The sequence below is a fragment of the Oncorhynchus kisutch genome, linkage group LG20, assembly GCF_002021735.2.
Source record: "Oncorhynchus kisutch isolate 150728-3 linkage group LG20, Okis_V2, whole genome shotgun sequence".
In the NCBI taxonomy this organism is placed as follows: domain Eukaryota; kingdom Metazoa; phylum Chordata; class Actinopteri; order Salmoniformes; family Salmonidae; genus Oncorhynchus; species Oncorhynchus kisutch.
This window is the reverse complement of record NC_034193.2, coordinates 30,840,637-30,864,041: the sequence shown is the minus strand read 5'-3', so window position 1 is coordinate 30,864,041 and position 23,405 is coordinate 30,840,637. Positions and strand designations below refer to the sequence as shown.

At 41.9% G+C, this 23,405-nt stretch overlaps 1 protein-coding gene across 1 annotated transcript; it reads right to left on the bottom strand.

Moving 5' to 3' along the window:
* Positions 1–1,415: 1,415 nt before the first annotated feature.
* Positions 1,416–4,949, bottom strand: LOC109865240 (probable vesicular acetylcholine transporter-A). Its single transcript, XM_020453350.2, has one exon. The coding sequence runs from the start codon at positions 3,544–3,546 to the stop codon at positions 1,984–1,986; it is 1,563 nt and encodes a 520-aa protein (XP_020308939.1). The 5' UTR covers positions 3,547–4,949; the 3' UTR covers positions 1,416–1,983.
* Between the last annotated feature and the right edge of the window lie 18,456 nt (positions 4,950–23,405).

Here is a 23,405-nt window from a genome sequence, read left to right as displayed (position 1 = left end):
CAGGAATGTAAGGTTATATTACTCCATTTGTTGTTTTTGTTGTCATTGAGTCTTTGGAAACAAACAATGTCCTTGCTTCCTCAAGTCTATTAAGTCTTCCAAAACAAAGTAGCAGGATCAGCCTATTTATTTGTAAAAAAATAAATATATATACTATATTTTATTAGGGAGTCACATTGTTGAAATAACAGATTGTGCCTTTAATAAGTTTACCTCAAGAAGTATAATATTTCAAATGTAATTCAGGGCAGCCGTTTTTCATTGGCACGATACTACTAGAAATACTAAGGTTTTTCTCTTACCTCGGCAGCTTCTAAAAGTTCAGGTGTGATCTAGCCTATTATCAATGGCTCCGGTAGATAGACAGTCTAACCTTAATGTGTCTCCTCAAAACCAATCCTTTATCGTCCAGTCTCAGTTTCAGCATCCCTGCATTCCGTCCATAGCACCTCCGTTAGCTTAGGAGGGACGCTGAAGGTACCTAGTCCTGTTGGCAACAAGGCTCCTCCCTTTGCGAGCCATTCGCGGATACGTTTATATGGCAGTTTGCGTGTTAAACCCACCTGTTTAGGAAAGGGTTAGACATCGTGTCCAGTATGATATACGCACCGTGTGCAGGTAGACCTATTGTTAGCTCACGCCGAGGTGTATGGAAGCGTTTTATTCCTTCTTTGTCTTTCGGATTTTTCTCCGACAGTGTGCCATAATGTCTCTCTTTTGTTGCTGTTCTTTAAAATATAGCCGACATTAGGCCTACAAGCTTACATTTATGCACGTGTAGCCAAGATTGCAGTGTGTTTGGACTGATCATGGTTTTATATGATAAAGCAGCCTATGTTTGGGATTGTTTGTATATTGCAATAGCCCAATGTTCTACTGGGCTACATAAATCATTTTCCAATCCTGTCACATTAAATATTAAATATGGAATAAAAGAAACAACTGCTCTGAATTTGAGGGTCAGGAAAATTAAAGAATGGGATAAACAAATACCAAAAATTTTACCAAAGCGTCTGATTCAATTCGTTTTGGCATTTTTTGTTTTTAACTTAAATGGTGATTAACGTGATTTTAAAACTAACTTTCTCCATTTCAAACGTTCTCTAGTTCAGTTGATTAAAACTTGTAGAATCGCTTATATTTTTCATAAAACGAATTAAACCTTCCGTATGTTTATAGCCTATTGGTCTTGATTGAGATTTATGTTCATATTACATTTTAATTTTATGCGAATAATGTGTTGTGATTTTAGTGACTTTGACTTGTGAATTTCTTACAACCATTTCAACTATAACGTTATGTAAATATTTTACTTTCATTATACGAGAGCGACACAGACTGGTAGCTAAAGGGAGTTAGCCAATCATTGCATGCATATTGTACTTTTGACAATAACACACATGAAGCACTTGTACATTCACATACTCTTGATTTAATATGTACATTAATATACACATATAAACAATTGTTGAAATGTCCTATCATACATTTAGGATATACATTCCAGATAGCTTACATCATCCAAATTAAGTTAAATACAGAATACACAATGTAAGACGGGGGATTCAAACCCACCTATTCCCCCCTAAAAGTGTATTGTGAAATATTGCATATTGATTTTAGCAGCACAACTCTTGCAAAATACATATAAGGTATATTATTTTGAATGACGAATACATTTAATTTGTTCTTTTTTATGATAAAAGTTATGTTCCCTTTACACAGGTCCATGAATATGATATGGAATCAATGTTTTGTCACAATGCACACACTTTCAGCTTTTACAAATATCACCCCAGCGCAATCTACTGTGAATGTTTCTTCAGATGACATTGTCCGATTGAATTGGAAGACAGGAGATTCTTCTGTAGTTATCTTCTTTCCTAATTAAATTATGTAAATGGTTGCGTCAAATGAGTATGACACAGAGTATAGCTTCATCGCTTTATGGGCACTTACATTTTTTTTTTTTTTTTTTACAGTTTACGCATACTCAAATGACTCCTCTTCAGAATACGTGTCTATGCCATTCTCATCAACAACATTACTTAACCCCTTCCTCTTCCTCTCGCGTTCCTGAGTTTTTATTGTGTCGTAGAGACCCGTGGGGCCTTCCTCCAGTAGCATGCCTCTCTCCGAGTTTGAAGGTTTCATTTGGCACACGTTCTTTAGTAAGAGGAGCGCTGGTGCGTAAAGCACGTTGGCGAGGCCCATGCCCAGGTTGAGCTGAATGAAGCCCAGGTCGTGGACTATCTGTCCGGCCACCACAGGGCCCAGGGCGTATGCCACGCAGTAGGAGATGTCCGCGATGGCGTACACACTGCCGTACACCGACACATGCCGCACGTCCACCAGGAAAGCGAGTGTAGGTAGTAGCGCCGTGTCCACCAGGGCGATGCCAAAGCAGATGCCACACAGTGGACCCATCAGCTGGCCGAAGGTCTTACAGGCTGGCACGGTGCACGAACTGGCGCCGATTATCACCATGCCCAGGGCCCCGTAGAACCACTGCAGGTGTGGGTACTTAGCCGCGAGTTTGACGGTGATGTACACACCCAGGACATGCGGGAAGAACGCGGGAAGCCAGGCAAGGCCGATCTCCCATTGGGAAGAGTTCATGGTTTCTTCCATCCAGTTTGCGATGGTGGGCTCCAGGAAGGCCAGCGGGATGTTACAGGTGGTCAGGGCACCCGCCACCACAGCTATGTAGGGGTCGATCATCAGTTTGTAGATGGGGGTGCCCACGGGCATGTTCTCTCTCTCCCCTCTGGAGAAGGGCTTTAACACCGTCAGGCACAGCATGCCGTCCGTGAAACAGATGCAGGCCAGCACAATGAAGGGCACCCGTTTCCCACAGAATTCGTACAGGATGCCCCCGAAGGGAGGCGCCACTAAGCTGCCGAAAGAGATGAATGCCAGGGCGATACCCAGAGCTCTGCTCCTCTCCGCCTCCTCCGTGTACTTATCCGCTATCATGGCGATGCCTGATGTATCTGCGAACGCTGAGCCTAAACCCTGCAAGCTCCTCGCCGCGAACAGAGACACGTAATTATCGGCGAAGGCGAATAGACATGTGGAAAAAAACATGATGATGAGTCCGATGAACAGAGGAAGGTCATAACCGACCCGGTCAATGAATGTCCCGGTCAACGGGTTGACCAAAAGCTGCAATATGGCTTTGGACGCAAAAAGTACACCAATCTGCAGGTCGAAGTTGCCTTTGGTGGCTTTAAAGATAGTATGATTCGAGGAATTCCCGGCGTTTATGACTCGTGCATTAAACGAAGCGTGATCTGCCTCACTTTGTAATTCTGCCAAATAGTCTGGTATGATCGGCACAATTACCATGTAAAGCATGTTATCTAATAGAAGTGCTACACAGACAATCACTAGAATAATCCGTCTCTGTCGCTCAGGCTCTTTGAATTTAGTACCTAGTTGTTTAGTTCTTTCGCCTATCTCAGACAGTTTCATAGCAGCAGATTGCGCTAGATCCCCGGCTCCGTGGGCGGCTCCGTGGTCCTCTGTGATTCCCTTTGTATCCATGATTCTTTACGTTTTCTGCTGGCTTCTCTCTTCCAAAACGAAAAATAAACTCTTTCCACCGACTGAAATGTGCGCGTCTCCGTTCAGGAGCTCTGTGTTCATGTGTTTTGGTCTTGTCAGGTTCACTCATTCAATTTACTTATTCAGCAGCAGTCTAAACATATGTCCAGCTTTCCGGTCTTTACCTTTCCCTGGTGGCACAGTCCGTCATTGCGCTCGTATTTCCTCTCTCGTGACTTGGACGAGTTTAACCCTGTCTTCCATTGTGGTTTCATTGCCTCATACCCCGTCATTCAGGTGACGCGCTGGCGACAGATAAACTCACACAGGTTAGAGATTCACCTGCAGCTCACTCGCAAAATGTTACTAGTGTTACTAGTAACACTACTTCGTGAGAGCCATCTGCTCTCACATCTGCAGCCACCTGTATGTCATCATCTCACATCACCTAGACCCCTTCAGTGTCCCCCTACCCCGTCGTTTCCAAAATATATATGATGCAATCCATGTTTGCCTTTCAGTGTTTCCACAGATGGGAAATTATTTTATGATAATTTAACAAATGGCAAGCCCGTGCCCAATAACACTCTGCAACCAGTTACTTCACGGAAAAATTATCTTGGTTTGATATAAGCCCACCCTTCAATCAAAGGACAGTGTGTGCTTGTATAATATGAATTGTATGGACGTTTCAAAAAGTCAGGAGAGCTAAACAATGGACAACATTTGAACAATGTGTTTGGAAACATTTGAACAAGGAGTTATTATTTTAGATGTGGGCTACATTTGTTTCCAAGTGACCTTTGATGTACTCTATGTATTTTATGCAATGTATGTTCAATACAATATCCACTGTTTGGTTAACATTTCTAACTTTCATATGACAAAAAATAATCGATTAATTGAAAGTACCCTAATGTTTTAAAAGTGAAACGTTTGCCATTTTAAGCACATGACGTCTTTACCCAATAATTGGAATTCCAATAAGGGAGTGAACGTTATTTCCAATATGGGTTACATAGAGAAAATCGGACCTCTCTGAAATGAAAATGGACGGCCCTCCCATCAGAAAAAATATATTTTACCGGAACGCTTGAAAAAAGTAACCCTGCCCTATACCCAAAATAATAATTAAAACAAAGTGGATAGAAGAGAACATGTTTATCAAATACCCTCACTTCTTGGACAGACCAGAGCCTTTGATATGCAGTTTTAGAAACGGGTCTTTGTCCTGTAAGCATTACATGGCAACGCAAAAATACTAATACTGCACAGGGCTGCGGGCTTTCGCAGGACACAGGACACCGTGGAAGGGAGTAGAGGTGGAAAGATATCCTTCATAGTAAAAGTATTGCATGCATTTATCATTTATACAGGTCCGAGAAAAAAAGACTTTAATAAAAAAAAAAGCAATTTGAAGTAATTTGACATATTAGCAGAATATTTTTAAATAGCACACAAATGACCGAAATGACAGGCTCTTCGTAGCCTATAGGCTATGAATCGTTTGATCGAGACCACACTAGATAGCCCATAAGCGCACTTGATATTGCGCTCCCAGCGGAGAATCAGAGATGAGGCTATTTAGGCTATAGGCTATTTGGTGTGGTCTCAATCAAATGATCCATAGCCTATAGGCTACGAAGTGCATGCTCGGGGAAGCACAGAGCAAAGTTATACTTCTAAGATAGCTGCTGGAATGGTGTAAACAAAACTAGGCTGCACTACACACCACAATGAATTTTATACTTTTTTTGTTTGTTTGTTTGCTGCCTAACCTAATTAACCTATCGTAATTAATATAGTATTTTATTTACAATGCAATAATAAAACTAACCGTTTCTTTTCTTGTTTTTGGTAAAAAGTAAACATCCAGAGAGCCTCTGTATTGCCCTCCCTCCAATTACATATTTACATGAAATGTTTTGGACCTGCCCCCAAACCAGGCGCTAACAGCACTTGCTAGCAGTGAATTGCCAGTGAGGAGTGCCATGAAGCATCATGTCGTAGCTTCCTAAAGAACAATCTGGCTTCCAAAAATGAAAAGATAGACAGGAGAGAGAAAAGATAGAGCGACAATATGTCACCCATTTTTTTTTTACAAAGGAAGGTGAGTGTAGTCCGTGAGTGGTGGAAATTAACCTGTTAGCTTAGTCCATAGTGAAATAGGCTACTTTTGCTCCCCTAACAGGCTGACTACACCACTTGCGTCGCTTGCCCGAACATTGCAAAATAAATTTAGAAAACTATATTATTAATTTATTGCACTGACACTGTTTGCGCGGCCAATGAGCGTCTGCATTGCCAAGGGCTAAAATAGAAGTCAGTTCTATTTGTGATGCAGATCGCGCTGCAAGTCCTGCCTCTCCCATCTACTCATTGGATTATAGAGGCAGGTACCCACGTGTCATCTCCTCATTGTTTATACCCATGTGGGTGACTGAAAGACGAACGAGGTCAGTGGCAGTAATGCACCTATTTTATGAAAGTTGCCAATTGCAATATAAAGTCAAGAGAAGAAAAAGCCTAGAAGGAGGAGAGATGACTAGAAACGATTTGGTTGACCCTTATATGTGTGGATTAATTGTCGAAGTAGAGGATCTTGTGCATTTCAGGTTAAATATCAACTCAATATTTATATCCCAGGACAAATTAGCTAGCAACAGCAAGCTAGCTGTAACGGCGTTCGTCTGTAGAAGGAGAAGCGGACCAAAATGCAGCGTGGTGGTTACTCATGTTCTTTAATGGAAGATGAACGATACATGAAATAACTTAAAACAACAAACGGACCGTGAAAACCTATACAGCCTTGTGATCTTGTGACAACAAACACAGAGACAGGAACAATCACCCACAAACACACAGTGAAACCCGGGCTACCTAAATATGGTTCCCAATCAGAGACAACTATAATCACCTGACTCTGATTGAGAACGCCTCAGGCAGCCATAGACTTTCCTAGACAACCCTACTCATCCACAATCCCAATACCTACTAAAACCCCAATACAAAAACACACCACAAAATAAACCCATGTCACACCCTGGGGCCTGTTGCACAAAAGTAGAATTAAGACATCCGGGATAAATGACTCAGCTGAGCTGAATGAAGCCAAAACATGTGCGTCCAGGCTTAATTGGTTGCACAAAGACCAAGCCAGGATGAGCAGACACCGATTCATTAAGCCAGGTGAAACCAATCCTGGATAGGTGCGCGCTCACGGCTCACTCAAATAGACCCCGCCACAGATCACAGATTAACTGATTTACCATGGCAACTAGAGCCGCGTACTTTTCCCCGTCGGAAGCACAAATCCTCATGGAGGCATACGAGGAGGTAAAAGATATAATTAAGAAGAAAGGCAACACCGCCACAGTGATAAAGCAAAGAGAAAAAGCGTGGCAAAGTATTGCAGACCGCCTGAATGCGTAAGTAGTGCACAATTACACACTCACCGCTCCGCTGAAACATCACAATTACAATTCAAATATTTAATTCACATCTCCAAAAATGCAGTTGTACTGTAATTATGAAACGGTTAAATTTTTTATTGAAATGCACTGCAGATATGAGTGAAATTGTGTAAAGTAACTCCATCACACTGTATAAAGCTATGATAAATTTTTTGATATTTTTACTGAAAACAAGACAAAAATACCAAGTAATTTTTTGCAGTGTGACTCCATTAAATGTGTGTGTGTGTGTGTGTGTGTGTGTGTGTGTGTGTGTGTAGATTAAACATGAACGGGCCAAAACGGACATGGCAGCAGGTCAAAATCAAATACAAGAACATTCTGCAGAATGGTATGGTCCCTGACTAATATTTAACAAAGCACAAGCATATATTGTACCCAGAAGGTGCCTGCTCACACATTGTCTGTACTGATTTAGCAGTGAAAAAGAATACCCACAGACAAGGCACAGGTGGTGGGTCACCAAAGGCTGACCTTACCCCAGCAGAGGACATGGCCTTGGAGCTAAATAAAGGCAGGCCCGTCTTAGAGGGGATCCCTGGGGGGAAAGAGACGAGCATAGGTTCCTCCCAAGATGCCACCCGCTTCATTCAAGGTATGTCCTTCCATCTCTACATGGGATACAACCACATTCATATTGAATCAATTTGGACTGTCTGACTTTGGTTTACCTATTGCCTTGCAGTGTCTGGCAGCACTGTGTTCCTGTTAGAGCCACCAGCACAAGCACCAGACGATGCTGATCCAGTGAGTACTCCATCAAAGGCATACTGTAGGCCTGGCATGTCTTGTCTACTAGCTTCAATATGAATCCGATTAAATGTGATAGGGTGAAGGCCCCAGTGCAGCAGCAACAGCACATGATGGAGACGATGATGAGGAGGAGACCATCTCTCTGGATTCCAGAAGGCATGAGGTATCATGTTAAGACTGAAAGTACTATTTACTCTACAATGGTGAGGAGTCCTCATCAAAATCTAATTTCTTTTACAGGACCCAGTGGGAAAACCAGCCTGGCAACATAGTGCGTATTAATAAAAGGACACCACATCCTGCCAAATTCCAGCTGCGCTAATTGTATTGTGTTCACAGAGCTCACAAGCTATCAGAAAGTTGTATGGCAACCACCTCCGGCGCCAAATAGAACTGGCAGACATAGACATTCAGTACAAGAAGAAAAAGATGGAAAATCTTGCACTGGAGTTCGAAATAAAAAAGAGGACAATTAGGAAACTGGACCTTGAAATAAAAAAACTTGAGAGGGAGGTGAGATATGCCTTCAATGTACACTGTATGCTAACTGTAACACAAATGTATTAATCATTATTTTTCTTTCCTCCCCCAGCTCCAAGAAGATGACACAGCTCAAAATAAAAATTAGGTATATTCTCGTAAAGTCAAGTGAGCCATGACATATGAGCTCTTATTGTGAGCACACAGGACGGTGGCATCTTTCTAAGTTTTTTTTTATTTTCCCAGCAATCAGTACAACCAAGTCATCGTTATAAGGCATCGCCCTCTTTTGCCCACCCCCCCAGCACCAGGTGTGGCCACTAGCCTATATGAAGGCCCAAAATTGTGTGTTCCTTTCTGCTCTGACAATGGCATGCCCATTCGTGCGAGATGTGGTGGATGAAGAAGCACTTGTGCTGAGGAGAGCCTTCAGGCGAGAAAGGGTCTTCAGGGACCGGTTGGACCCACTGGCCTTCCCTGATGACCATCTATATGAAAGATACAGGTTTTCTGCAGATGGCATCAGGTATCTATGCAGACTACTGGGTCCCAGGATTAAGCACCGCACTGCACGGAGCCATGCACTGAGTGTGGAGCAAATGGTTTGTGTGGCCTTGCGCTTTTTTGCTAGTGGAGCCTTCCTGTACTCAGTGGGGGATGCAGAACAGCTGAACAAGGCCACAATTTGCCGCACAATAAGGAGTGTGTGTCTGGCTATCAAAGCATTAGCAGATGTCTTCATCTCCTTCCCTGGCCACAGAAGACTCTGTGACATCAAAGAGGAGTTCTATAGGATTGCAGGTAAGAGGATCTACAAATTACAGGACAACTGTTAACACATAGTAGGATACTCATTACTTTGTGTGACAGGTTTCCCCAATGTCATTGGTGCAGTGGACTGCACACACATAAGGATAAAAGCCCCCTCAGGTGCCCATGAGGCCGATTTTGTGAATAGGAAATCCTTTCACAGCATTAATGTTCAGGTGAACATAACTTTTTGATATTGTCCATTGACGAACACTCTGCATTGCCAGTGATGTGCATTGATTGGTGTAATATTCCTCATCTTATGATTTCAGATGGTCTGCAATGCTGACTGTGTGATCAGCAATGTTGTGGCAAAATGGCCTGGCTCAGTCCATGACTCCAGAATCTTTCGGGCCTCTGAAATCTATCAGTGCCTATCACAAGGTAAGCCACACAACCCCTATTTATAACCATCATGGCTGTGTCAAGAATATCACTGTGTTTATGAGGTAGTAATGATGAGATTTTGTGTTGACAGGTGAATTCTCTGGTGTGTTGCTGGGAGACAGGGGGTATGGCTGCCAGCCTTTTCTCCTGACACCTTTCACAGACCCCCAGGAAGCACAGCAGGCCTACAACCATGCCCATGCCAGGACCAGGGCCAGAGTTGAAATGACCTTTGGCCTCCTGAAGGCACGCTTTCACTGCCTTCACAAATTAAGGGTCAGCCCTGTTAGGGCATGTGATATTACTGTGGCTTGTGCTGTCCTCCACAATGTGGCCTGCCTGAGGAAGGAGAGGGCCCCCAGAGTGCCACCAGCCATGGACTGGGACAATCCGGCAATCTTCCCTGATGACGACAGTGGTCGGCTGCTGAGGGACCAATATGTGTTGAATTATTTTAGTTAGTATGTGTGCTTTCAATTTTGGTTAAATATGTCCTGCGGTGGCAGAGGAATTTGGTTTTTTTTTGGTTCGTTTTTTGACGAATTTGGCCTCTTATGATGTTTGTGCGGTATACTGTGTGTAATACAAGGCTGCAGGGAGGCTACTGCATCCATTCATTTGTCTGTTCAGTTGATGTGTATGGATTTGTCCTGCATTTATTTTAGTGTGCAGACATGCAGGGTGTGTTATATACAGACCTTTGAATGTGTATGTATCATTTTGTATAATATGCTTGGATTCTGTGCTTTCCATCTTGTAGAGTCACTGACTTCAGTTTCGAAAGGAGCTGATGGTTTACCTGCTTTGTTTTGTCCTTATTCAATAAAGGAACATAATGTTACACATTGTGTTTTTATATTCATATGGAATGTGTATTTGTTTATATGACAGACTACTAGGGCCACACTGAAGAAAAAGGATAAAGTCATAAATTTATGAGGCTGGTTCTTTCTGCAGAAAAGCTACATATTGTTTTTACAGTTTTGATACTTATGACAATGTGATACTTAATATTCTGGCACATCAGCATGTCTTTGTTTATGAAACCATACTGAAGTACAATTTCACGAAATGCCCCACATCTGTCATTTTAACAACTGTCCTTTAAAACAACTGGTTACAATATTATGACTTGTGTTTTTTTTCCCCTCTGTGGCCCTAATATTCTATGATTTTATATATAGCCTTATAGTCTATGGGAAACTGTAAATTATCTAATGATAGCAACATCTAAAAATCATTTTTTTAATCCAAAATCATTGAAATTAATGATCACAAACGTTTAAATAATAACAGTGGGTCTAGTTATATGTGATAACAATGTATAGTGAGCAGTGAAATAACTATTGGTTTCCATTTGTGGTGACTGCTGACTGACATTAGGGATGAGATTAAATAGATCCTGGAATTTAGCCTGGTCTGGAGCAGGCTAGCTCCACAGAATAAATCTCCATGATAATTTATACCATAACATATCCTCCTGCCCCCTATCCATCTTTAGTGCAACCGGATTACGGATCAATTGAGCCAGGATCACCAAGATATCCTGGCTTAATCCCTTATCCTAGTTTTGTGCAACAGGCCCCTGGCCTGACCAAATATATAAAGAAAACACAAAATACTAAGACCAAGGCGTGACACAAACTAAATAGTACAAATTAGCTAGCAAGTGCAAGGTAGCTAGCGATTTGCTATAAATGTTTCATGCTTTTCGACCTGTCCCCAAATTAATGTAATTGGTTCAGAGTTTGTTTTGATATTTTAACCTGCGTGTCATGATCACATTTGGTGTGGGGGACAAAATACATTTATGCACGATGGCGCACGCGTGCAGCTGGTTTGGGTTCCGTGTTTAACATTAGTTACTTAATATCTTCACAGAAGATTCTGAGTATTTACATTTCGCTCCTTTTTTAGCTGACATTTATTAATCAATGCAGGCAAACTTTTAGCAAGCTATTCATACTAAATCAGTTGTCCCTTCCCCTGCCCGGTGCCAGGCCCAACAGATGCAACTTCAGGCTCAGCAGCCCTGTCTCCCCATCCCCATACCCCTGAACCAGCCCTACTCCCAACTGAAGAAGGAGGTGAGCAGCATTGTGTTGAATGACATGTCAATTGGCATAATTGCAGGTACTGCAATGCATTGAGGACAGGAATGTGATTCTCCAGTCAGGAAAAATCTCACTTGACACAGAGGCAGCCAATATCAGAGCCTTAAAGGAAAAGATGCAAGCTCTTAGAGATGGATGGGAGACTCTCCTGTCTGGGGCAACACCGATTGCCACGCAAATGGATGTTGCAGCTCAATTTAGCAAGGATCACAGCCACCAGAGGAAAAGGAAGAGATTCCATGATGAGACCTCTCAAGAAAAGACAGCTCAGGACAGTGCAGCAACGGTGTTTCAGAACAGTGTTTTTTACTGCTTTGGACAACATCATAAGTGACTTGGACACTAGGTTCCACACCACTGCAAAAATTGTAAAAGGCAGATTAGTGAGGATAAAGTCCCTTCTGTGTGCCAACCACTGGTAATGAACTATTCCAGAGATCTTACACCTGAGTTTCAAAGTGAAGTAAGACACCAGAACACTGTATATGCTTCCACTTTCCCCCCTAACTTGTTCCCTCTTGGTATCCTGAATGCAATTTGTAAGATGCAGCTGAAAAGCATTTCTGGAGAAGTGTGCATTGTTTTACGTATATTTTGCACACTGCCTGTGACTGTTGCTGGTGGTCGAGAGAGCTTTCAGTAAGCTACAACTGATAAAAAACTATTTGAGGTCCACTATGTCCCAGGACAGGCTTTGCAGTATTGCCCTGCTGTCCATTGAAAGTCAGTGTGCTAGAAAGCTGGACTTCAAAGACTTGATTGTTAGCTTTGCTAGCAAGAACGCTTGGCACTGGGCTCTTGGTTAGTAAGGCTGAGCAAGGGAAGGTGATAACTGTTAAATGGCATGGCTATGGATATTGGATCACTACACACATTATGCCCACAGGTTGAGAACAAGACTGAGAACAGACTGTGAACAAGATATATCTCAAAGTAATGGCTGGATTGCCATAAAATGTGTTGTCCACAATCAAGACCCCAAGTGGAAGAAACCTATTGATTTGGTGGCCACTTGACCGGAAGTTTACATACACTTAGGTTGGAGTCATTAACACACATTTTTCAACCACTCCACAAATTTCTTGTTAACAAACTATAGTTTTGGCAAGTCAGTTAGGATATCTACTTTGTCCATGACACAAGTAATTTTTCTAACAATTATTTACAGACAGATTATTTCACATATAATTCACTGTATCACAATTCCAGTCGGTCAGAAGTTTACATACACTAAGTTGACCATGCCTTTAAACAGCTTGGAAAATTCCAGAAAATTATGCCATGGCTTTAGAAGATTCTGAAAAGCTAATTGACATCATTTGAGTTAATTGGAGGTGTACCTGTGCATGTATGTCAAGACCTACATTCAAACCCAGTGCCTCTTTGCTTGACATCATGGGAAAACCAAAAGATATCAGCCAAAAAATTGTAGACCTCCACCAGTCTGGTTCATCCTTGGGAACAATTTCCAAACACCTGAAGGTACCATGCTCATCTGTACAAACAATAGTATGCAATAATAAACACCATGGGACCACGCAGCCATCATACCGCTCAGGAAGGAGGCGTGTTCTGTCTCCTAGAGATTAACCTACTTTGGTGTGAAAATTAATCCCAGAACCACAGCAAAGGACCTTGTGAAGATGCTGGAGGAAACAGGTACAAAAGTATCTATATCCACAGTAAAACGAGTCCTACATGTATATCGACATGACCTGAAAGGCTGCACAGTAAGGAAGAAGCCACTGCTCCAAAACCGGCATAAAAAAAGCCAGACTACGGTTTGCAACTGCACATGGGGACAAAGATCGTACTTTTTGGAGAAATGTCCTCTGGTCTGATGAAATTGTTTGGCCATAATGACCATCGTTACGTTTGGAGGAAAAAGAGGGAGGTATGCAAGCCGAAGAACACCATCCCAACCGTGAAGCACGGGGGTGGCAGCATCCTGTTGTGGGGGTGCTTTACTGCAGGAAGTACTGGTGCCCTTCACAAAATAGATGGCATCATGAGCGAGGAAAATTATGTGGATATATTGAAGCAACATCTCAAGACATCAGTCACAAAGTTAAGGCTTGGTCGCAAATGGGTCTTCCAAATGGACAATGACCCCGAGCATACTTCCAAAGTTGTGTCAAAATGGCTTAACTGCAACAAAGTCAAGGTATTGAAATGGCCATCACCATTCCCTGACCTCAGTCCTATAGAAAATGTGTCGGCAGAACTGAATAGACGTGTGTGAGCAAGGAGGCCTACAAACCTAACTCAGTTTCACCAGCTGTCAGGAGGAATGGGACAAAATTCCCCCAACTTATTGTGGTAAGCTTATGGAAGGCTTCCCAAAATGCTTGACCCAAGTTAAACAATTTAAAGGCAATGCTACCAAATACTAATTGCATGTGTGTAAACTTCTGACCCACTGGGAATGTGATGAAAGAAATAAAAGCTGAAATAAATCATTCCCTCTACTATTATTCTGACATTTCACATTCTTAAAATAAATTGGTGATCCTAACCGACCTAAGACAGGGCATTTTTACTAGGATTAAATGTTAGGAATTGTGAAAACTGAGTTTAAAAGTATTTGGCTAAGGTGTATTTAAACTTCCGACTTCAACTGTATGTATACTTAGTTCAAACATCTTGTCAGCGATTGGGTGCAGAGTGAAAGCGGAGTCAGGCGCATGACACAGGTATGGAGTAAATCCAACTGAGTTTACTCAAAAAATAAAGCAAAATTCCAAAATGGAACATACAACAAAACTCTAACACAACACAACCACTAACGACATAAACAATCACGGACAGAACAGAAATGTATGTCAGATGGCTAAATAGGGAATGTAATGAGGGAAAGTAAAACAGGTGTGTGTGTAATGAGACAAAACAGAACGAAACAGAAAAATGGATCGGTAGTGACTAAAAAGCCGGTGACGTCGACCGCCGAACACCACCCGAACAAGGAGAAGGGTCAACTTCGGCGGAAGTCGTGACACATCTGCTGCTGATTTTATTATTTTGTTTGTTATATAATTCTGTAGATGATAATGTTTATTTATTTTAATTGAAAAGATTCATGTATGTTTAAGAGAATTTTCCATTCTAGAATTGTACCATTAAAATTACATTTAGACATTAAAAGATGGTATTTAGCACATTTCTTAAAGAGTGTATCAGTCTTGCATCAAATAGTGAATTCCACTGTTTGCAGAATGTTGCATGCATGTCTGCACAGTGTTATATTTTCACAACTCACTGTCAGTAAATATCGTACAGTAAATATTGGACTACAAGATAGTTGTAAGCCTCCAAAGATAGAGTTATTTAAAGCTTTGAATAGGTCAATTGGGTTCTGGAGGTGTGTGGTTACAGCAATTATGCAGGTTTGGTGGGGCCCAATGTGATATCTTTTCATGGGTCCCAAAATCCCTGGTGGCGCCCCTGGGCTGGGTTAATTTAGGCTTAATGTGACATATAGCCACTACTTTTTTTAAATCATACAATGTGATTTTCTGGATTTTTTTCTCTCATTTTGTCTGTCATAGTTGAAGTGTACCTATGATGAAAATTACAGGCCTCTCTCATCTTTTTAAGTGGGAGAACTTGCACAATTGGTGGCTGACTAAATACTTTTTTCCCCCACCGTATATACACCTGTTCTGAAAGGCCCCAGAGTTTGCAACACAACTAAGCAAGGGGCAACAACAAGCAAGCGGCACCATGAAGACCAAGGAGCTCTCCAAACAGGTCAGGGACAAAGTTGTGGAGAAGTACAGATCAGGGTTGGGTTTTTTTAAAATATCGGAAACTTTGAAGATCCCACGGAACACCATTAAATCCATTATTACAAAATGTATCGAATTTGGCACCACAACAAAGCTGCCAAGACAGGGCCGCCCACCAAAACTCACGGACCAGGCAAGGAGGGCATTATTTAGAGAGGCAACAAAGAGACCAAAGATAACCCTGAAGGAGCTGCAAAGCTCCACAGCGGAGATTGGAGTATCTGTCCATAGAACCACTTTAAGCCGTACACTCCACAGAGCTGGTCCTTACGGAAGAGTGGCCAGAAAAAAAAGGCATTGCTTAAAGAAAAAAATAAGCAAACGTGTTTGGTGGTTGCCAAAAGGCATGTGGGTGACTCCCCAAACATATGGAAGCAGGTACTCTGGTCAGATGAGATTAAAATTGAGCTTTTTGGCCATCAAGGAAAATGCTATGTCTGGCGCAAACCCAACACCTCTCATCACTCCGAGAAGACCATCACACAGGGAAGCATGGTGTTGGAAGCATCATGCTGTGGGGATGTCTTTCCATCGGCAGGTACTGGGAAACTGGTCAGAATTGAAGGAATGGATGGTGCTAAATAGAGGTAAATTCTTGAGGGAAACCTGTTTCAGTCTTCCAGAGATTTGAGACTGGGACGGAAGTTCACCTTCCAGCAGGACAATGACCCTAAGCATACTGCTGAAGTAACACTCACGTGGTTTAAGGGGATACATTTACATGTCTTGGAATGGCCTAGTCAAAGCATAGACCTCAATCCAATTGACAATCTGTGGTATGACTTAAAGATTGCTGTACACCAGCGAAACCCATCCAACTTGAAGGAGCTGGAGCAGTTTTGCCTTGAAGAATGGGCAAAAATCCCAGTGACTAGATGTGCCAAGTGTAGAGAGACATACCCCAAGAGACTTGCAGCTGCAATTTCTGCAAAAGGTGGCTCTACAGAGTATTGATTTATTTTTCTATTTTTCGGGGGGGGGGGGGGTGATTATTTATGCACACTCAAGTTCAGTTTTTTGTCTTTTTGTCTTGTTTGTTTCACCCCAAAAATATTTTGTATCTTCAAAGAGGTGGGCATGTTGTGTAAACCAAATTATACAACCCCCCCAAACATATATTTTAATTTCAGGTTGTAAGGCAACAAAATAGGAAATATACCAAGGGGGTAAATACTTTTGCAAGCCACTGTAGCAATACAAACTGATTGTCATAGCAAGCTAAAGTTAACCAAGTAGGTTCATTGTTAGCAAGCCAGCCATAGACCTTCGCCTGGCTAGCTAACAGCAATCTTTAATTTGCAATGAAAACTAATTTCGGACAAAATTAGAAATTATAATATCTGAAACTGACCCACTGACCTTTGTTGATTCAGGGCAACAATGTTATTGACAGCAGTAGCAACATATTTGCAGTTCTCCATGGCTAACATTATATCTTTAAAAACTGCTGCAATAGAAAGGATTATCTATGCATAACGACCAGCTCATGTTATAGACACGTGCTACACCGCAGACCAATCTGAACCTCATCTCTCAGCATGTCCAGCTCACTCATTATCTCAGCCAATCATGGCTAGCGGGAAGGTCCCTGTCTTTTTCTTTGGCTAAACCAACTAGGCTCGTAATTTAACAACTTTATTCGTATTTACAGATAGCATAACAGTTTTATTAAGGCACATGAATGTTCACAGGCATTTCAGCAAAAGAAAACACACTTTGTTAAAAAAAAAATATTTTACTTTCAAACGGCTCTACTGTGAAGTCGTGACTGGCGACATACACCTAGTTTCCTGAATCGGGTAACATATCATTCATAATTGTGCTTTTGACAATGAAACTTATATTTATAGCAGTGGTATCTTACTTCGTTGTAATATTGTTTTATTGCTACTGTATATCGTGGTATTGTTATTACTAACAATTACTCTTCATTCTGTACTTTCAGAAACCACACACACAAACAGTATTGAACATTATTTGCCAAAATCATAACTGGAACCGGACATCTTACTTGTCAAAGATTGAGGCCAGCATAATCTTTGAACATTCTCTCCTTTACAGTTTAACTGTTTGAAAAATCAGCAAGAAAAGACATAGGCCTATATGTAATGGTTCTCTATTCTATTGAAGTATTGGTAGTGCTTGAACTACAAAAACAAGTTTTACTACAAGAGAAAAATAGCAAGAAAGACTGACAACTTATTAATATGCATAACCCATATTTCAATATTCATGTAGTGATTGAAAACACAACTGCATTCCCAACCCCCACCCCTAAAGGCATACACTCTTAGAAAAACTGGTGCTTTCTAGAGCCAATAAGGGATCTTCGGCTGTCCCCATCGGAGAACCGTTTGAAGAACCCTTTTTGGTTCCAGGTATAACCCATTTAGGTTCCAGGTAGAACCCTTTTCACAGAGGGTTCTTCCTGGAACCAAAAAGGGTTCTCCTATGGGGACAGCTGTTCAAAACTCGAATGCATTTGTCATGTTGACACATCTATCAATACTGCTGCAAACTGCAAAAGAAGAAACATGTGACATTTCTTGATAGTCATGGTTAATTAACATGGTCTGAAAAAAGTTTGTCCATTTAAAATAACATCAAAATGATTAGAAATCCAGTATAGACATTGTTATTGTTGTAAGTGACTATTGGAGCTGGAAACGGCAGATTTTTTAAAGGAATATCTACATAGGCCCATTATCAGCAACCATCACTCCTGTGTCCCAATGGCACGTTGTGTTAGCTAATCCAAGTGTAGCATTTTAAAAGGCTAATTGATCATTAGAAAACCCTTTTGCAAGTATGTTAGCACAGTTGAAAACTGTTGTCCTGATTAAAGTAGCAATAAAACTGTCCTTCTTTAGACTAGTTGAGTATCTGGAGCATCAGCATTTGTGGGTTCGATTACAGGCTCAAAATGGCCAGAAACAAAGAACTAAAACCTGTTTTCTCTTTGGCATTATGGGGTGTTGTGTGTAGATTCATGAGGGAAAAAATATTTAATACATTTTAGAATAAGACTGTATCGTAACAAAATGTGTAAAAAGTCAAGGGGTCTGAATACTTTCCGAATGCACAGTACACAGCACCAAATTTAGTGGAAGGGGGATGCTGCCATCCTTTGGCGAAGTTGTGTCGGCTGCTATGTCCACTGCTGTTTGTGGTACACTCAGAGGAAGAGTGTTGGAGACATCTAGTGGCAAAAGGATTAACTGCATAATGATGCTGAGTCCCCTCATACATGGGTATTGTGTGAATATTTGTTTTGTTTTTAACAAATGGCCGATTTTTTAATCTTTGAGATACATTATAACAGACTTAAATGTATAATAATCATCTCATAATCTTGACTAAATACCAGCCATTATTAGTGTGTTGATCTTTATACACTGAAAGATATAACATATACTGTAAGCCTGTCTTATTATAAGTTATTATAAACACAATCGCACATTCAATTCGTGCATATATGTACATAATGCATTTCACCAAATTTCATGCGTTTGTGTGTGGCTTAATTCGTGAGAAAAGACACATTTATGTGCTACTTAATTCTGGTGAAAAGACATATTTAACCAGTAGGCTGCACACACGCCTTTGCAACAACCATAGACGTGATAGCCTACATTTCATTTTTGTTCTTCTTTATGGCTAATTTAACTTTATGAATATAGATAAATGTTGTCTTTATTTAACACTGTTTTAAAATGTGTAGTTGTATGCCTATATGTACTGTTTTAGACTTGCTGAAGAGAACTTGTGAGAAAAGACGCACATTTACATGCAAATAAATTCGTTGGAAAAATGGTTTTATTAATACAAATGCTGTTTTCTATGCTTGATTTCGCTTAATACTTTGGGATATTGGTGTACTTGTAATCAGAAAGGCCCTTTTTTTGTTTAGGCAACAGTACAAATTTTCTTCATAACTTATTTCATATTTCGTGGAGCCTAAATTACAAAATTTTTCATGATGCATTTATTACATATTAAACAGGTGAATGTAAAATAATGAATTATGTTGGCTTACACTTATGGCGCTTCCAAGGCCTTTCCATGGCGAATATTACGGTCATGTCAATCATGTTATATACTTAGGCTACTGTAACGCGTTCAACCAGTTAGCAGGTCAGAAATGTCAGTTTCCTAGTACCGATTAGCAATTGAATGCATTATTATGCTGGCTTCACATTTTCTTGGGAAATGGGAAGTTGTAACTCCGACATGATTGTGTTCAAGTGCTTTTGAAGTCGCAACAATTCTTAAACCAAAAAGATTGTCAACACCTCCCAAGATGGCGTAGCAGTAGGTCGTCCTGTCCTGTCGTGTCCCTGTATTTATCGTTTCTTTTTCGTTTTTTTACATATTTTCTCCACATATCTCTTTGAAAACATTTAGCTAAACCCTAAGCTTCCAAATACTCTCCTGCAACCCGACTCACCCAATGTAGCTATTTTTCCTAAAGTATTTATATTTACTTCGGACCCCCTCAACTGAAGCTAGCCAGCGGGTATGCTAGCGGTCATCAGCTAACCTGTAGTTCGGAAAGCTCTCGCCTGTTCGTACAACGCGACTCTAACCAGAGCATAACGGACCTATTTATTTTTCATCCCCGGATTCCCACCGCAAACGGAACATCTTTCAGCTGGATTTTTCAGCAACTAGCTATCTAGCTAAACCGCAACCCCGGATTACTCCTGGCTAGCGTTTCCACCCACTTAGCTTGAAGCTAGCCCGGCCGTAGCATCTGTGCTACCACCGTAGCATACTCCTGAGCTACAATACCCGGGCCCACGACCGGTCTATCGATGTCATCGCATGAAGAGGAATAAACAGACTCACCCCATCGCGACGTCCCCAAAGGCTAACTCTCTAGCCCTCACTATCTCCCTGCTTGCTAATTCGGCCTGCTAACTGCTAGCTTGTCCAGCTCCGGTCCGCTAACTGCTACCTTGTCTAGCCCGGGCCTACAAACTGTTAGCTTATTAGCACAGGCCTGCTAACCGCCTGAATCGCCGCGTCCCAAACGCTCACCGGACCCATATTTACTTTCTATCTCTTTTGACTTTTAATTTGTTTATACCTTCCGGAAACCTGCCTCACCCAATGTGATACGGAATCGCTATAATTTTTATTTATTTTTAGAACACACTCAAGAACCTCCAGAAGCTAACCAGCTAACTAGCTACAAGCTATTTAGTCATTGTTAGTTTTTTAAAACCTGGATAACACTCGCCAGTCCAGCTTCCCTGCCCCATCCACCGCTGCCCCCTGGACACTGATCTCTTGGCTACATAGCTGATGCACGCTGGACTGTCCATTAATCATGGTACTCCATTCTGCTTGTTTGTTTTATCTGTTGGCCCCGTTGCCTAGTCTACGCCATTTTACCTGCTGTTAGCTAGCTGTTACTAGCTGATTAGCTGTTGTCTCACCTACTGTTGTAGCTAGCTTTCCCAATTCAACACCTGTGATTACTGTATGCCTCGCTGTATGTCTCTCTCAAATGTCAATATGCCTTGTATACTGTTGTTCAGGTTAGTTATCATTGTTTTAGTTCACAATGGAGCCCCTAGTTCCACTCTTCATGCCCCTGATAACTCCTTTGTCCCACCTCCCACACATGCAGTGACCTCACCCATTACTACCAGCATGTCCAGAGATACAACCTCTCTCATCATCACCCAGTGCCTGGGCTTACCTCCGCTGTACCCGCACCCCACCATACCCCTGTCTGCGCATTATGCCCTGAATATATTCTACCATGCCCAGAAACCTGCTCCTCTTATTCTCTGTCCCCAACGCTCTAGACGACCAGTTTTGATAGCCTTTAGCCGCACCCTCATACTACTCCTTCTCTGTTCCGCGGGTGATGTGGAGGTAAACCCAGGCCCTGCATGTCCCCAGGCACCCTCATTTGTTGACTTCTGTGATCGAAAAAGCCTTGGTTTCATGCATGTCAACATCAGAAGCCTCCTCCCTAAGTTTGTTTTACTCACTGCTTTAGCACACTCTGCTAACCCTGATGTCCTTGCTGTGTCTGAATCCTGGCTCAGGAAGGCCACCAAAAATTCAGAGATTTCCATACCCAACTATAACATCTTCCGTCAAGATAGAACTGCCAAAGGGGGAGGAGTTGCAGTTTACTGCAGAGATAGCCTGCAAAGTAATGTCATACTTTCCAGGTCCATACCCAAACAGTTCGAACTACTAATTTTGAAAATTACTCTCTCCAGAAATAAGTCTCTCACGGTTGCCGCCTGCTACCGACCCCCCTCAGCTCCCAGCTGTGCCCTGGACACCATTTGTGAATTGATCGCCCCCCATCTAGCTTCAGAGTTTGTTCTGTTAGGTGACCTAAACTGGGATATGCTTAACACCCCGCCAGTCCTACAATCTAAGCTAGATGCCCTCAATCTCACACAAATCATCAAGGAACCCACCAGGTACAACCCTAACTCTGTAAACAAGGGCACCCTCATAGACGTCATCCTGACCAACTGGCCCTCCAAATACACCTCCGCTGTCTTCAACCAGGATCTCAGCGATCACTGCCTCATTGCCTGTATCCGCTACGGAGCCGCAGTCAAACGACCACCCCTCATCACTGTCAAACGCTCCCTAAAACACTTCTGTGAGCAGGCCTTTCTAATCGACCTGGCCCGGGTATCCTGGAAGGACATTGACCTCATCCCGTCAGTTGAGGATGCCTGGTCATTCTTTAAAAGTAACTTCCTCACCATTTTAGATAAGCATGCTCCGTTCAAAAAATGCAGAACTAAGAACAGATACAGCCCTTGGTTCACCCCAGACCTGACTGCCCTCGACCAGCACAAAAACATCCTGTGGCGGACTGCAATAGCATCGAATAGTCCCCGTGATATGCAACTGTTCAGGGAAGTCCGGAACCAATACACGCAGTCAGTCAGGAAAGCTAAGGCCAGCTTCTTCAGGCAGAAGTTTGCATCCTGTAGTTCCAACTCCAAAAAGTTCTGGGACACCGTGAAGTCCATGGAGAACAAGAGCACCTCCTCCCAGCTGCCCACTGCACTGAGGCTAGGTAACACGGTCACCACTGATAAATCCATGATTATCGAAAACTTCAATAAGCATTTCTCAACGGCTGGCCATGCCTTCCGCCTGGCTACTTCAACCTCGGCCAACAGCTCCGCCCCCCCCCCGCAGCTCCTCGCCCAAGCCTCTCCAGGTTCTCCTTTAACCAAATCCAGATAGCAGATGTTCTGAAAGAGCTGCAAAACCTGGACCCGTACAAATCAGCTGGGCTTGACAATCTGGACCCTCTATTTCTGAAACAATAATTATACTAGTTGACTGCACAGACACACAGTAGGCTTCTGACACTCACGTGAGTGTCAGAAGCCTACTGTGTGTCTGTGCAGTCAACTAGTATAATTATTGTTTGTGAAGTAAGTATGGTGATTATTATTAAGGTTCTGGTCATCTGAGATAACAACAAATGTTTGGTTTAATAATAATATTTTTCAAGGAGTGGTTCCAATGTTAATTTATTTTACCTTTATTAAACTAGGCAAGTCAGTTAAGAACAAATTCTTATTTTCAATGACGGCCTAGGAACAGTGGGTTAACTGCCTGTTCAGGGGCAGAACGACAGATTTGTACCTTGTCAGCTCTGGGATTTGAACTTGCAACCTTCCGGTTACTAGTCCAACACTCTAACCACTAGGCAGATGTAGGCTACATAGCCTACATCTGTCTTCAGATTTATTTTATGGGTGATTTTTCCATGAAATACATTTCTTTCAATCTACCAATACACTCTTATAGTATGAATGTCCTCATTTAACCAATGCTCTTTAAAACATATATTTGCTGCAGACAAGAGGATATTCAACAGGTAGGCATTTTGAAGCCGTTCAGAGATTACTCCAAGTAATGGCACTCTTTAGGTTCTTTGCCAGGGAACATTTAAACACATTATCAATGGCAAATACTTTTTTCTATGCTTGATTTCACTTAATATGTTTGGGTGTTGTTGCGCTCATTGCAGTCAGAAAACATATGTTGGCTGA

Coding starts and splice junctions, on each gene's coding strand:
- LOC109865240 (XM_020453350.2), bottom strand. CDS start 3,546: ATGGATACAAAGGGAATCACAGAGGACCACGGAGCCGCCCACGGAGCC.